The 13,534-nt window shown below is 35.8% G+C and overlaps 3 protein-coding genes across 4 annotated transcripts; 2 read left to right on the top strand and 1 right to left on the bottom strand.

Moving 5' to 3' along the window:
• Positions 1-482: 482 nt before the first annotated feature.
• LOC125057083 (1,25-dihydroxyvitamin D(3) 24-hydroxylase, mitochondrial-like) lies at positions 483-4,632 on the top strand. The gene is made up of 10 exons (XM_047660548.1): positions 483-1,054; positions 1,128-1,365; positions 1,575-1,768; positions 2,747-2,945; positions 3,057-3,118; positions 3,293-3,396; positions 3,663-3,832; positions 4,061-4,126; positions 4,198-4,408; positions 4,471-4,632. Exons 1-10 carry the CDS (start codon positions 700-702, stop codon positions 4,579-4,581), a joined length of 1,710 nt encoding a protein of 569 aa, XP_047516504.1. The 5' UTR covers positions 483-699; the 3' UTR covers positions 4,582-4,632.
• LOC125057087 (protein lin-52 homolog) lies at positions 4,579-5,755 on the bottom strand. The gene is made up of 4 exons (XM_047660556.1): positions 5,629-5,755; positions 5,394-5,495; positions 5,009-5,107; positions 4,579-4,883 (listed from the first exon to the last, which is right to left on the bottom strand). Exons 1-4 carry the CDS (start codon positions 5,660-5,662, stop codon positions 4,741-4,743), a joined length of 378 nt encoding a protein of 125 aa, XP_047516512.1. The 5' UTR covers positions 5,663-5,755; the 3' UTR covers positions 4,579-4,740.
• Positions 5,756-5,931: 176 nt separating this feature from the next.
• On the top strand, positions 5,932-9,587 carry LOC125057086 (40S ribosomal protein S19a). Of its 2 annotated transcripts, none has more exons than XM_047660554.1 (4): positions 5,932-6,022; positions 6,514-6,584; positions 8,839-9,048; positions 9,374-9,587. In XM_047660554.1, the coding sequence occupies exons 2-4, from the start codon at positions 6,514-6,516 to the stop codon at positions 9,552-9,554; spliced, it is 462 nt and encodes a 153-aa protein (XP_047516510.1). In that variant the 5' UTR covers positions 5,932-6,022; the 3' UTR covers positions 9,555-9,587. The 2 variants fall into 2 exon arrangements, with proteins under 2 accessions (XP_047516510.1, XP_047516511.1); XM_047660555.1 differs by having other exon boundaries at positions 5,969-6,115.
• Positions 9,588-13,534: the final 3,947 nt, after the last annotated feature.

Genomic DNA, 13,534 nt, shown 5'->3' with positions numbered 1-13,534 from the left:
TACTATTTTCTCTGAAAACTTCTTAATTTTTCAAAAAACATATTCGCAAACTAGCCCTCGTAGCTTGCCCGGCACGACGTAGTCGGACTAATGTTAATACACGGCGACAAAGATGAAAAATCTATGTTTGTTCCTTCCTATGTTATGTACTAGGTACACTCTTTTATAGGAATCGTAGATTCAGTAATGAGTTAGCGTTTCTGTTAACGTCTCTCGACATCATTTTAGCGCTTCCGTTCCCGTATTGGAATACAGTTCTATACGAATTCAATATCGTCATATCGCTTTTGTGTTCACATATAATATTATTCAAGACCCAATCCACAGATTATTTAGAAACCTTACCTCCTCAGTCCTCTATTCTTCATCATGTAGTTTTTATTGTCTAGTAAAAATAACCCACAGGGGTTTGTAGAATTAAAAAAAGGCTGTATTATAAAATCACTCATATAAGAAACATGTATGTTAAATATAATTGTCAAGGGCAAATTTATTTATCGGGAGTTAATACATTACAAAATTTTTCCTGTGCTTATTACATTCTTTTTTTTAAATTGTTTACAAAAACCTACTCCAAGAGAAAGCGCGAAATTTAAATTAATTACATGTTTCATTTGTTTTCTGTCACATTTATTTTAAAGCTATTAATGCGCAAATTGTAGTTTTGATTTTCAAGTATTATTCTTATTTGAACGAAAAATGTTATTAAATAAAATACAGTGCTCCCAGTTATTTCTTCGAAAGTACTGCCATTATTTTGAAAGAAGACTACATGCTCAAGTAACAACGTTCCAAACTGTTAAGACTTTGCAAATAAGCGTTGAGGAACCAGCTAAACATCCAATAACTGGTTTAGCAACCAATAAGTCAGCGGGAGATATTTTTCCGGCTCCAAGAGTGGTTCCAATGGTACTATCTAAGGACCCCGTAGTCTTACCTTTTGATGACGTACCTGGACCAAAATCTTTGAAATATTTATCTAGTATCCGGCACTATATATCTGAAATAGGAACCCAACTCACAGCTACGCTGTTGACAACTGGTCTCAACATCAGTATGTTATATTTTTAATCTATTAAACTTAAATCCATCAGAGCATTAATCACATAATTAACTTATCTCACTAGGTTCTTACCTAAGCAAGCGGACGTCCATACAGAATTTGTCTTCTCTTTTCGACGATTATGGCCCGGTGGTGCGATTTGTTAGTCCAGTAGGTGGCGACATAGTACTTCTTAACCACCCTGACCATATACGTAAAGTGTTTTCTTTGGAGGGTGATTATCCAGTGCGGTCAACGTTGGAGTCACTCGAGAAATATCGCATGGAACACAGAAACCATGCTTATGGAGGTATCTATACTGTGTAAGTATATACTTGTATAACGGCGTAACCGAGAGCGTCGATAAAAAATGAAGAGATCTCTATATAATTTAATAACAAATTAATATCTTAATTCTCCTCGGCTACATCAACGAGGGCTGGTTATCGACTAAATGAAAGGCAAAATAAAATAAGATTTATAATTCGACGAGTGTTTATTTTTTTTAAACTTAACTATTATATTCTGTCAGTCACGGTCTGGAATGGGTCCGCCAAAAATCAATAATGGAAAGGCCGCTTCAAAGTGCCAGCACCCACTATGCTTCTTCAATATACGAAACGTGTGATAAATTCACCCAGAAGATATACAACTTGCGAAACTATCAGGATGAAATATCAAAAGATCTCTACAAGGAGATACACAAGTGGGCTTTTGACTGTATGGGTATGTCATAATTATATTATTTAATTGATTCAAATACAGTAGAACCTCGATAACGTAAACCTCGGTAACATAAAAACCTCTGTTACTTCAAAAAATACTATGTTCCCTTCCCATCAGAGCCCAAAACCTCTATAACTTAAAATACGCAACCTCTATAACTTAAATAAATAATCTCTGTATAGGCCCTCAGTAACTAAAAGAAATATTTCCACAACCTCTATAACATAAAATTGTTTGTGAATGAGTCATTTTGAAAGAGTGTCAAAACAAATGGTTTCGGTATTTATTGCTTGCACGTGTTTACTAATGTATTGTTAACGTAAACAATACATTACCTATAGTTTGCTTTATCTAAATTCTTCAAAGCTTTGCGGCGGTTAGCTTTGTGACAACGACTTACTTGCATCATAAGTTAATGTGTTAATGTATTCTCCTCTCTATTTGTCATTGAAAATCAAATCGATTTAGAAACAGTGAATTTTTTAAAACAAAAGAAAATCACAGATTTTTTTAAGTAGACTAAACATTTAGTTGTTGTTTTATTTTTATGTAATGTAAGTAATGTGAATAAATATGATTACATATTTAATTTTCCATCCTTCTGATGCATTCAAGTAAAAATGGGAGCAAGGGTACATAGAAACATGTACATACCTCTATATTAACCTTCACCTAACATAGAACCTTGATAACTTAAAACCTCTATAACATAAAATATTTTGTGTTTCCCTTGGACTTTATCTTATCGAGGTTCTACTGTATTAGGACAAATTCCACTTCATGAAAGGTTTTAAAAACGCCTATGACTATCACCTTAAAGCTCAGAGTATGGGCAAGATACTTCAGAGAAGATGGCATCCATGATCCATCCAACCGATTAATTTCATTCGTTAGCAAATATTTGTTGTAAAAGGCTATAGTTGCGTGTGCATAAAAAAGCCATTATAACTGTGTAATATGATTAATGTGGAAATCCAGGCGTGTTGATATTCTCGAAGCAGTTTTCGATGATAGACACCGAGGTGGTGTACAGTCAGTGCGACAAGTCGTGGATGTACCATTGCCTGGAGCAAGCGACCGACGCGTTGGACAAGTGCGAGTCTGGCCCACACCTGTGGAAGTTGTTCACCACTCCCGCCTGGTACAAACTCGTCAAGTACTGCGATAATTTGGACCAGTCAGTATTTTTATGCTAAAAATAAGAAATGAATCCAGTTTTTGAATGTACTGTTTTTTGCGAATGAAATACAAAGATACTTTCATTAAATATTGTATATACATTTTGCAGTTTAATCGGAAAACATGTATTGGAGGCTGATCGAGAACTTTCTGGGAAATCCCCTGACGCAAGTGAGTAAATACGATCCTTCAGTAACTTCTGCCGCAACATATCTACATATACATAATACATATAGTACGAAATGAGTTATAATATGGGCTGAATTGATATCAGGTGAATGAATGGATAATTTAATAAACGCGGGTAATTTGAATAAAATGAAAAGTGACACCATTGTTTTATAGGTTCACATTGTTTAATGAATGCAATTTTGCTAAGTGACAACCAATTATCCGCTGAAGACATAGCTACTATTTTGATGGACATGCTAATTATTGGTGTTAATACGGTATGGTGTTTTAAACTATACAATAGTAAAAGTAAGCACTTGGTTATGCTCCTTAGTTCCCGAGTCACTACAACCTTATTTAATACCTGAAAACAATCAGTGGAGTGAATTGATGATTAAACCTAAATTAACCTAATAATGTATAATATAGTACCCAAAATCATAATTTATTTATAATATAGAATGTTCTAAAGTTGATTAGTGTTTACTTAGTTAGATTGTTACATGAAATAAAGCTTAAAAATGATAATCAATTAATTTTACAGATTGCATCCTCCATGTCATATCTCCTATATTACATCGCAAGATATCAAAAAGTGCAAAATCTTCTTTACCAAGAAATTGAGAACATGTATCCTAATTTAATAATTGATGACATTACTAAGCTTAAGGAGAATACCCCATATTTGCAGGCTTGTATAAAGGAAACTTTAAGGTAACATCCTATTACTTACTTTAAAATTTGCAGTTTATTTGTAAGGTTAGAGTTACAGCTACTATTTGCTAAGACCAGATTGTATAATTAATCATTGTATGAAACGGTTGACCACTTCACATAATGGTTAATTGTAACTGGCCATATCACAAAATAGTTAGAACAGAAAATTAATTAGAATTTATTATTATAAACAGCTAAAGACATGACTAATGGTTTTTTTTATAGAATTGTTCCACCAATACCTTTAATCTCTAGAATACTCCCAAAAAATATTACATTGGATCGATACAAGTAAGTACTTAATTCTAACTGGTATTACTTTTACAATTGAGTTTAGAGACATATAAAAATACTCTTTGCAGTATACCAAGAGGGACTCTAATAATTATGTCTACTCAAGAAGCCTCACTCAAAGAGAGCAACTACGATGATGCTAAAAAGTTTAACCCAGACAGATGGATAAAGACAGTCCATGACTACCATGCCTTTGCCTCGGTCCCGTTTGGATTTGGTTCCAGGAAATGTTTGGGACAAAATATTGCTGAAACTATGCTCTCACTGCTAACTATAAGGGTAAGAATTAAACAACAGATATCATAATGGAGAAACAGAGCAATTTCAATGGTTTTTTACAGGTGTTGCAGAAATACAAATTAGAACATCATTATGGAGAAGTGCAACCAACCCGACGCTTCATATCAAAACCAAGCAAGCCACTTAAAATAAGATTTATTGATAGAATGTAATATTGCAATATTTTTATTATTTTGGATATAAATAAATACATTTAAATGATATTAACTTATCTATAAAATTAGCACAATAAACAAAAACATAACTTCCTAATAAAACAATATGTACAAATTTTAGTTATCATCTAAGGCATCTATCAAATGAGCTGCACTTCATGGCCGGTTTTTCCTTGAAAATATATTTAAATACTTCCCTCTAGTCATCTCTTTCGCCTCTTCCAATCCAAGTTGATAAGCTACATCATGCAATTTCTTTACCTCCATTATAAGGCCAATTGTTGATAGTGATCCTAATTCTGAAAATATTAAATTTCTATTAATAAAATTAAATAATATATAATGGGACGAAATATTCTAACAAAATATGTTTTTTATTTTTTTTAATTATCATCAACCTAACTGAAAAATTCGAAAGGCTTACGCTGTATAAAGTTCATATCATCTTTCGTCAGGCCGCTGTTCCACGATGGTGGCGATTGACTAGGGCTTTGAAGTGGTGCAAATTCCGACACACCAGGAACTACAAAAGAATCATTAGAACATTGTGCAATATCCTCTTTCACAGAATAGCTTTTATTCTCTTCCATTTTAAACGGAAATGTTTAAAATGCGATCGTTACAAAATTATATGCCAAAATATAGATAATCTAAGCACGTTTAAGTGGGAGAAATGACAACTTAAAAATTACTAGTCACACGGCAACACCCGCCACTTTCAAATAATCACCAATCGCAATAAAAACATTGTCTTAAGCTACGCTTTGATGCTTGAACCCTGACATAGCACTTATTAGTATTTTCCTTACTTTGTTCAGGCCATAACTCTGGTGATGCCCGATCAAGTTTTTCAAAACTAAGAAGGCTTTCCTCTAAACATGTCAAGGGAATATCAGCGGAGGCTGTTTGTTCTGAAAATAGTCCTTATATTATAACCGGTAAATAACAATATTTATTATAAAGTACTATTTAAAAAACGAACTAATTTTAGAATTGCGGAGTGGTGTTATCAGAACTGCCAATTTAATAAAATAATAATTTTACCTGCACTTGATTGAGAAGTTGGTTTCGCGGCCATTTTCTAAATATTTATGATTAAATTATTGACATTTGCTACTTGACACTTTCTACAGGTTAAACAAGTATTCACACAGTACGGCATAGAATATGCTCACAACTGCCTCAAATTAATACGGTCTAATACCTGATTTTAAAAATGCACTTTATAACTTCTGAACAAAGATTATTTCTACAAGAAATAATCGCCGCCTGCGTCTTACTCCCTAAACGTTAATTATTCGTTTCAAAAAATATGTAGATTCGTAAAATTAACCATAGTCTATGATCAAAATACAAGCTTGCCAAGTTTGACAAATTACTTAGCTGTAGATACATTTTTTTTTCTCTGTCTTTCTTCCGGTTGCCAACACAAGGCAAGGTGAGTGTTTTATGTTGTGCCTCGTGGTTTTTGATAAATAATTAAAAGTGATTCTAATAAAGTGTGTGTCTTGGCATCGTTTAACGCATCAAGGTAAAATATGTGAATATATCAATCAATTTGTATGTATTACTCAAAGCTGGAGATGTTGAGTCGTATACCACCGTGGGTACCGCGAGTGTACTCTCTTTTTATAAGAGTTACGGAAATTGAATTCATATAAAATGTAATTTTAATTAAACGTTCGGTAAAATAATTATTAAAACTTATCTTTACGATAGAATGCCTGACAAAAGGGCTTAACAGACCTAACCTCAATCTGTCGTAGTAGTGCTAGAACGTATGAACGAAGTATTGATTCACGGTTCTGCCTGAACTTATTAACATATTTTATTGATTTGTCAACGATGTTTGTCTTAGTATATATTATTTATAAAGTACTCGACTTTAACTATATTAAAAATTTTATGGCACTTATTTCTCTTTTGCAGATGAGATCCGTTGCATTGAAAGATGTTGAACAAGACAAGGTCGTCAAGACCGTTGCTTTCCACTTAAAGAAGTAAGTGTGTCATGTATACAAATATGATTTGTAAAGTTTTGTTTTTATACTTACCTTTTTCATAAATTAATATATAAACTTATTACATTTCACATATAGGAGTCATAGTCATACTAAGACCAGACAGCTTTCTGTACCCCACGAAATTCATGACATGATCCTGGAGAAGAGAAGATTACGTAGAGTGTGGCATAATAGTCGTCATCCCGATGATAAAACAGCACTAAACCGCTACGCTAAACACCTTAAACAGACTATAAAAGAAAATCTAGATGCTACTATTGAGGAAAACCTGATGTCGTTAACAGCTACAACAGACACCGACTACTCTCTCTGGAAGGCATGCAAAAATCTGAATCAACCCACAAACCCTAAACCACCTATAAGACTAGATAGAAACAAGTGGGCTAGATCTAAACTAGAAAAAGCAAATGCTTTTGCTGACCATCTGGCTAAAGTATTTGTTCCAAATGAAGCCACTCCTGGGTCGGATGAGGCAGAAATAGATGACATTCTCCAGCAGGATTTCCAATTACATTTGCCCTTGAAGATAGTAACACCAAGGGAGGTACAAAGAACCATACTACAAATGGAGAATAGGAAGGCACCAGGTTTTGACCTCATTGACAAAAAGGTTCTCTCCGAATTACCTCGTAAGGCTATAACTTACTTGACGACCCTATTCAACCGGATTATAAGTGTTGGATACTTTCCAGCGCTATGGAAGGTCTCTCAGGTGATTATGGTCCATAAGCCCGGAAAATCGCCACATGACGTCTCATCTTACCGACCTATAAGTCTTCTCCCGATCGTCTCTAAAGTACTGGAGAAGGTACTACTACGACGGCTCTCGCAAGCTATTCATGAAAATTCTATAATTCCAGATCACCAATTCGGGTTTAGAGCTCAACATGGCACTATCGAACAAACTCACAGGGTGTGTAAATTCATAAGCAATAGCCTTGAGCTAAAAGAGTACTGCTCCTCAGCTTTTCTGGACGTTCAACAAGCATTCGATCGCGTATGGCACAAGGGGCTCTTATGCAAGATCAAGTCACTTCTGCCTCATACTTTCTATGGAATCCTAGAGTCTTATATCACCGATAGAATATTCCAAGTGAAAGAGATGGATTGTACATCAGGTTTTCATGATATACTTGCAGGGGTACCTCAAGGCTCTGTACTTGGCCCAGTGCTGTACACCATATATACCTCAGATCTACCGCGTACCTCTGAAGTCAACATTGCAACCTATGCAGACGATACGGCAATCCTAGCTTCAAGTAAACAACCCGAAGAAGCCACGTTAAAGCTGCAGCGAAGCCTTAATGAAATAAGCAACTGGTTCGATAGGTGGAGAATTAGGGTGAACACTAGCAAATCAGTACAGGTGACATTCACACTGCGAAGAAAGACATGCCCCCCTGTAAACCTAGGAGGAAAGGAACTGCCTCAGAGTGACACAGTTAAATATCTTGGACTGCACTTGGACCGTAGATTGACATGGCAAAAACACATCGAAACAAAACGGCGTGAGATCAACATTAAATATAAGAGGCTGTACTGGTTACTGGGTAGAAACTCGAAATTGTCCATCGACAACAAACTCCTTATTTACAATTCTGTTATAAAACCGGTGTGGACCTACGGGATACAATTGTGGGGAGCTACATGTGACTCTAACAAAACTAAAATTCAAAGAACACAAAACTACATCCTTAAACAAATAAGCAACTCGCCTTGGTTCATAAGAAACGCTGAAGTACATGAACACCTAGGCATACCTACAGTCAAGGAGGAAATAAAAGTATACGCTCAGAAGTACAAGACTAGGCTGGAATATCATCCTAACCACCTAGCTGTTCAACTCACCCTACCGGAGTATATAAACCGACTCAAAAGACGAAGAACCTTGGAGCTCAGCCGCATTGACTGAGCTAATATTATTATGGTAGATATTCCTAATGAGGAATATCTCCACCCGCAAACCATCCTACAACTCATCTGCTCATAGTCAGAAGACTGATGGCACGATGCGCTTCATTAAAAAAAAAAAAAAAAAAAAAAAAAAGGAGTCATACTTGACGCTATGTCTTGACTCTGAATTATACCCCTACTTTGTGACCCTTCGACCAATCCCACTCTTTTGTCAGTAATTTTTATGATGGAATTGCTATTTAATCTTCTCTTTATTTTACCACATATATACCATTGTTATATAGCAACCTCATCTGCAATTGACAAACTTTTCCAGAATTGGCAAGGTTAAGGTGCCAGAACATATGGACTTAGTGAAGACAGGTCGTTTTAAAGAGCTGGCTCCTTACGACCCTGACTGGTTCTATGTCCGATGTGCTGCTGTTTTACGCCACATTTACATTAGATCTCCAGTTGGAGTCAAGACCGTCACTAAAATCTTTGGTGGTCGCAAACGTAATGGTGTCACTCCTTCACACTTTTGCAGGTAACATACAATATATTTGAAATGATATTTAAGGATTACCTTTCATTAGAAAGGATTATATTTAGGTTTGGGTTATTATCATTAGAAAGTCCTTTGAGCAAGTAATGCTTTTCAATGTCAAGTAAAATAGCAACTTAACAAGCACACATTTTGCTTCTGATCAAAATTCTTTCTACTGCATAACTACAACTAATTAAAGTTATAATTTGGTTAAGTTAACATTCTAACTCAATATACATAAATTACACATTCCATTAATGACTTGGATAATAATTCTGTTCTTGAATATTCCTACCCTAACATTATTAAAATTGTGATTTTTCAGATCATCTGGTAGCATCGCACGTAAAGCACTTCAAGCTTTAGAAGCCCTCAAACTTGTAGAAAAGGTCCCTGATGGTGGTCGTATCCTTACTGTGCAGGGAAGACGTGATCTTGACAGAATTGCTGCACAAGTCCGCCACAAGGCCAAACAACAAGCTAAGCAACAAGTTCTTGTTCTATAAATAATGTAAGAATAAATCTTAAAAAATACCCAACATGTCTATTTATTTTCTGGCATTTGTTGTTCTCTTAGTATTATTATTATACCTTTAACCCTTAGTCTAATAGATTTTTTTGTCAGATAAAATAAAAGTGGACACCATTTTTGGGTAAATAGGGTCTTTAGATCCCGAAAAAAATATCTTTTTTATAAAATGGGGGTTTGTGGGAAATTATTTCCCATAATCTGTGATAGCAAAGCAAAATTTAATATTATTTAAACAAGTGGGATATTATCTCAAATAATATCCCACTTAAATAATTTATTTCCCTATATCTGGCATGGCTCTCAAATTTTGACACATTTTTACTTAAATTTTAAACACACTAGCCCCTGCTTTGCTTTTTTTAAATTTTATTAAAAACGTGACTGAAGAAAGCTATAACATGAAACAACAGCATTAAGAACAATGTTTTAATATAAAATGAACTTAAATTATACATAATAGTATATGAGTATAGTATAGTCATGAGGTGGAAGGTTTATACAGGTGGGAAGATATACATAGGTCCCTATACTAGGTAATAGACCAAACATTCTTTGTTTATAGAGAAATTTCAATATTTTGTGCAATGCAGGAACAGACAATGGGAAATAATTTCCCACTAAATGGAGCCTAAGAAAATCAAAAAATATAAATGCTACCAAGACATTAACCGCATAAAGCTTTCAGAAAACAAGTCTAGTTTATAAGAATATTGTGTTTATGCATTTAACAGATTTTTTTTCTCCAAAAACTTTAAAAAACAGCAGAACCGGTTTAAAACCGGCGGTTTTATCTCAAGATATTTCAATTTTTGTTTTTGACATTGACATACGATGACAGTTTGTTGTTTCGTACAAAGTTTTGTCATTAATAGAAAGAGTAGGATTATTTTCGTTTCTGAGATGCTATTGAGTAGAGTTATAAGTAAAAAAATCTAAAAATATTTGTAACTGGGAAAGCCAAGTGGGAAATAATTTCCCAGTATTTGATTAAGAGCTAGTGAAAAAAGCTCGAGTAATTGCTATTAACTTTTGTGTGTTTAAGACCCACAAGAAAAAAAAAGGACTTTAACGAGTTAAGACGAGTTTTTGTATCAAGTGTTAGGAAAGTGTTGAAGTAACGCATTGAAATTCACAGGTTAAATTCAAATGGCGTTAGTGTCGACTGCTATAATTGTCATTATGTCACAGAGCCCATAAATTAACAACATCATAGTTAAATTTCAAGTCAGTTTAAACTTCAAAACATGTATTTTATTCGATTTGCCAATATTTACATTAAATAGGTCTACAAATTAACTTTTATGGAGCCTTGGTTTGGTGGCCGAGATCCAAACTCCGAACGGCTCTGAACCAAAGCTAGAACGCTTCCAGAGGCTCGCCTTCTCTATTCGCCAACGGTTGCATGAAAACAACGCCAACATCAGCGATGGAGATAACCCTGCAAATGGTACCCCTAGACCTCCTCATACAACAGGAGGCAGCACTATGGGGTCACACACAGCTATTCTCAACAGGGCGATAGAGTATCAACATCTTATACCCGCGCCATGTGATAAGATCGCTAATCAACACATTTTCAACGGAAATATCATGTTCGAACGAGAGAAGAGGAACATGATCGGAGCGATGTGCGAAAGAGATAAAGAGAACGTAAGTTCTAGCATTGTGCGATAATGATAGACCGGCTACTCAGGACCACTCCTGCCTAGAAAGTTCTCGAACATCGTTCAAGATTATTGCCAGGGATATATAAGCGTAATTGAAGTAATTAGTGAGAGTATTTTGTGTGTCGTCATTAGTGTATTTCTGCGCGTAATTTGTTTATTGCCCCCAGCGTTCTCGGTTTGAAGGTCAAAACATGCTCCGTCAGTGACGACCTTGATGCTCCGATCAGTGAGAAAGCTGAAAATCCAGCCCTGCGATTCTGTAACTCACTTCACGAACTCACACTGCGGTTTTCGCATCGGCGGTCGCTCTCAAATCAGTCGTGAAGCAGTCATTTTATAATTTGGCATTCTGATAAACAATAAACTACAAGCTCCCACCTTTTCAGAATGCCAAATCATAAAATGACTGCTTCACGACTGATTTGAGAGCGACCGCCGATGCGAAAACCGCAGTGTGAGTTCGTGAAGTGAGTTACAGAATCGCAGGGCTGTTGTATAATTTCTCGGGGAGCCCTAGGCTGGAAGCTTCAAGAGAAGTACACTGTGCCACCCGATCGAAGTCTTTCCCTTCCCCTCGGACTCAATTGCCCCACCTATGTGTAAGTTAAACAAGCTAATCGTATATCATAACGTTAAACAGATGGTGGTCCTTTAGATACCTTAGGTGCTGGCCGTTTGTAATGATTTCCATTAGTTTGGAGAACAAGGAATTTATTGGGCGATAGTTGGCAGATCAGAGCGATCGCCTTTTTTAGGGATCGGATGTATTCCCCAAATATCAACCACGTTCTTCATCGTCTTTGAGTTAGGCTACTACTTTAACATAGATATATGTATAATAAAAGTACGAGAAAATGACTAAAGTATATTTTATTTGCTATGATCCAACTAAAATCGATTAGAAAGTAAACCCATTTCAATCGACGTAAGTACCTACTAAAAGACCAAATTACGATCCTTTCAACAGAATCAAAAAACAGCTCCTAGATGTCTCTCTAGAAAAGGGGCTTATGAATAGTTTCATCGTGCAGTATGTTCTTTCCGGGAGTGAGAGCCACCGGTGCGCTTTGTTCGACATACCGAAAGTGTTGTACAACAGCTTGGTCTACAAGCTCTACAGCTACACCTTTAAGTGCCAATGAAACTCTTGACATCTTATCCTATCACTCGATGCGCTATCGTGTAGAGGGAACTTTATCAACCCCTCGACCAATTAGGGCTGGCGTCCTACAAGGCTCGAATCTCGGGTCCCTCCTCTTCACGCAATTCACTGGCGACATACCTAGAGCTTTCCATGTGGAAGTAGCCATATATGCCGATGACTCCACACTCTATACCGTGCACAAAGGCAGGGGTGTCATCGTGGACAGGCTCCAAACTGCAACCACGTCGCTAGGATGGTTCCGGAAATGGGGCTTCCAAATAAATCCCGAGAAGAGCGTACAATAATTATCAAGTGACTTTGTGCACAGAAGAAACTGAATTAATAGTAGAAGAATAATCTAATCATTTTTAATTTTCACAATGCACTTACTCTCTTTAACACTAGCACTCTTCACCTCCAATTCCATCCATCCCTTCCCAAACAGTAGGTATTACAGTTATTCAGGTCTGGTGTGTACAAACCTCTCTACCTTGTAAACCTGTAGGTATATTTGTTTTAGTAATAAGTAAGTCTCAGTTTTACATTTTTCTCAATATAATACTTTAGTAACGATTAAGTTACAATTTCATTTAACCGTGGGATGAGCGAAGTGCCCTAGACTTAGTTCAGGGGCTCCAATACCTTTGATTATAAAACAATACCTGCTAAAACATGTAACTTGTTATTCAATAAAGAAATTTTGATTTTGATGAACCACCCTGCGAGGACCTCCCAAGGCGAGGTCCGAGTCTCACAGGAGATGCTCTGCCCAAGCTGAGATGCCCTCAGGCCCTTCAGACCAACAACGAGAAGAGATGGAGAAATTTAAAAGATCACCCTCCATTAACTACATCAGTCTAATTGCACCGGTTTAACTAAAGTTAATGATTTATATATGTATTATGTTTTTCTTTAGTACATATTGAAATAAAATTAAACATTGTTTTCAACCGTTGATACCCCATTGCATAATATATGACTTATGAGATCGCTCAGTGAAAAAATTCATACATACAAAAGTAGTATTTTTTAATATTAACCGACTTTATTGTAAAAGTTGTGGCACGACCCTAATAGAATAAAAAATATTTGACAGCCCTAACCTTCAGTTTAATCTGCATTTAAACCATAGATGTTGATTGT

This window comes from Pieris napi, chromosome 16 (genome assembly GCF_905475465.1).
Source record: "Pieris napi chromosome 16, ilPieNapi1.2, whole genome shotgun sequence".
Taxonomy (NCBI): domain Eukaryota; kingdom Metazoa; phylum Arthropoda; class Insecta; order Lepidoptera; family Pieridae; genus Pieris; species Pieris napi.
Note: the sequence above shows the minus strand (reverse complement) of the source record. Positions and strands in the feature narration are given on the sequence as shown.

What these genes read in the sequence shown, in the direction of transcription:
- LOC125057087 (XM_047660556.1), bottom strand. Translation starts at nt 5,662, where the DNA reads ATGGCCGCGAAACCAACTTCTCAATCAAGTGCAG. An exon ending in AGAGTTATGGCCTGAACAAA is followed by an intron (nt 5,108 to 5,393) that starts GTAAGGAAAATA and finishes ATTCTTTTGTAG; the next exon opens with TTCCTGGTGTGTCGGAATTT. An exon ending in TGATATGAACTTTATACAGC is followed by an intron (nt 4,884 to 5,008) that starts GTAAGCCTTTCG and finishes TAATATTTTCAG; the next exon opens with AATTAGGATCACTATCAACA.
- LOC125057086 (XM_047660554.1), top strand. Translation starts at nt 6,514, where the DNA reads ATGAGATCCGTTGCATTGAAAGATGTTGAACAAGACAAGGTCGTCAAG. An exon ending in GTTGCTTTCCACTTAAAGAA is followed by an intron (nt 6,585 to 8,838) that starts GTAAGTGTGTCA and finishes AAACTTTTCCAG; the next exon opens with AATTGGCAAGGTTAAGGTGC. An exon ending in ACTCCTTCACACTTTTGCAG is followed by an intron (nt 9,049 to 9,373) that starts GTAACATACAAT and finishes GTGATTTTTCAG; the next exon opens with ATCATCTGGTAGCATCGCAC.
- LOC125057083 (XM_047660548.1), top strand. Translation starts at nt 700, where the DNA reads ATGTTATTAAATAAAATACAGTGCTCCCAGTTATTTCTTCGAAAGTAC. An exon ending in TACTGCGATAATTTGGACCA is followed by an intron (nt 2,946 to 3,056) that starts GTCAGTATTTTT and finishes TACATTTTGCAG; the next exon opens with TTTAATCGGAAAACATGTAT. An exon ending in TCTCACTGCTAACTATAAGG is followed by an intron (nt 4,409 to 4,470) that starts GTAAGAATTAAA and finishes GGTTTTTTACAG; the next exon opens with GTGTTGCAGAAATACAAATT.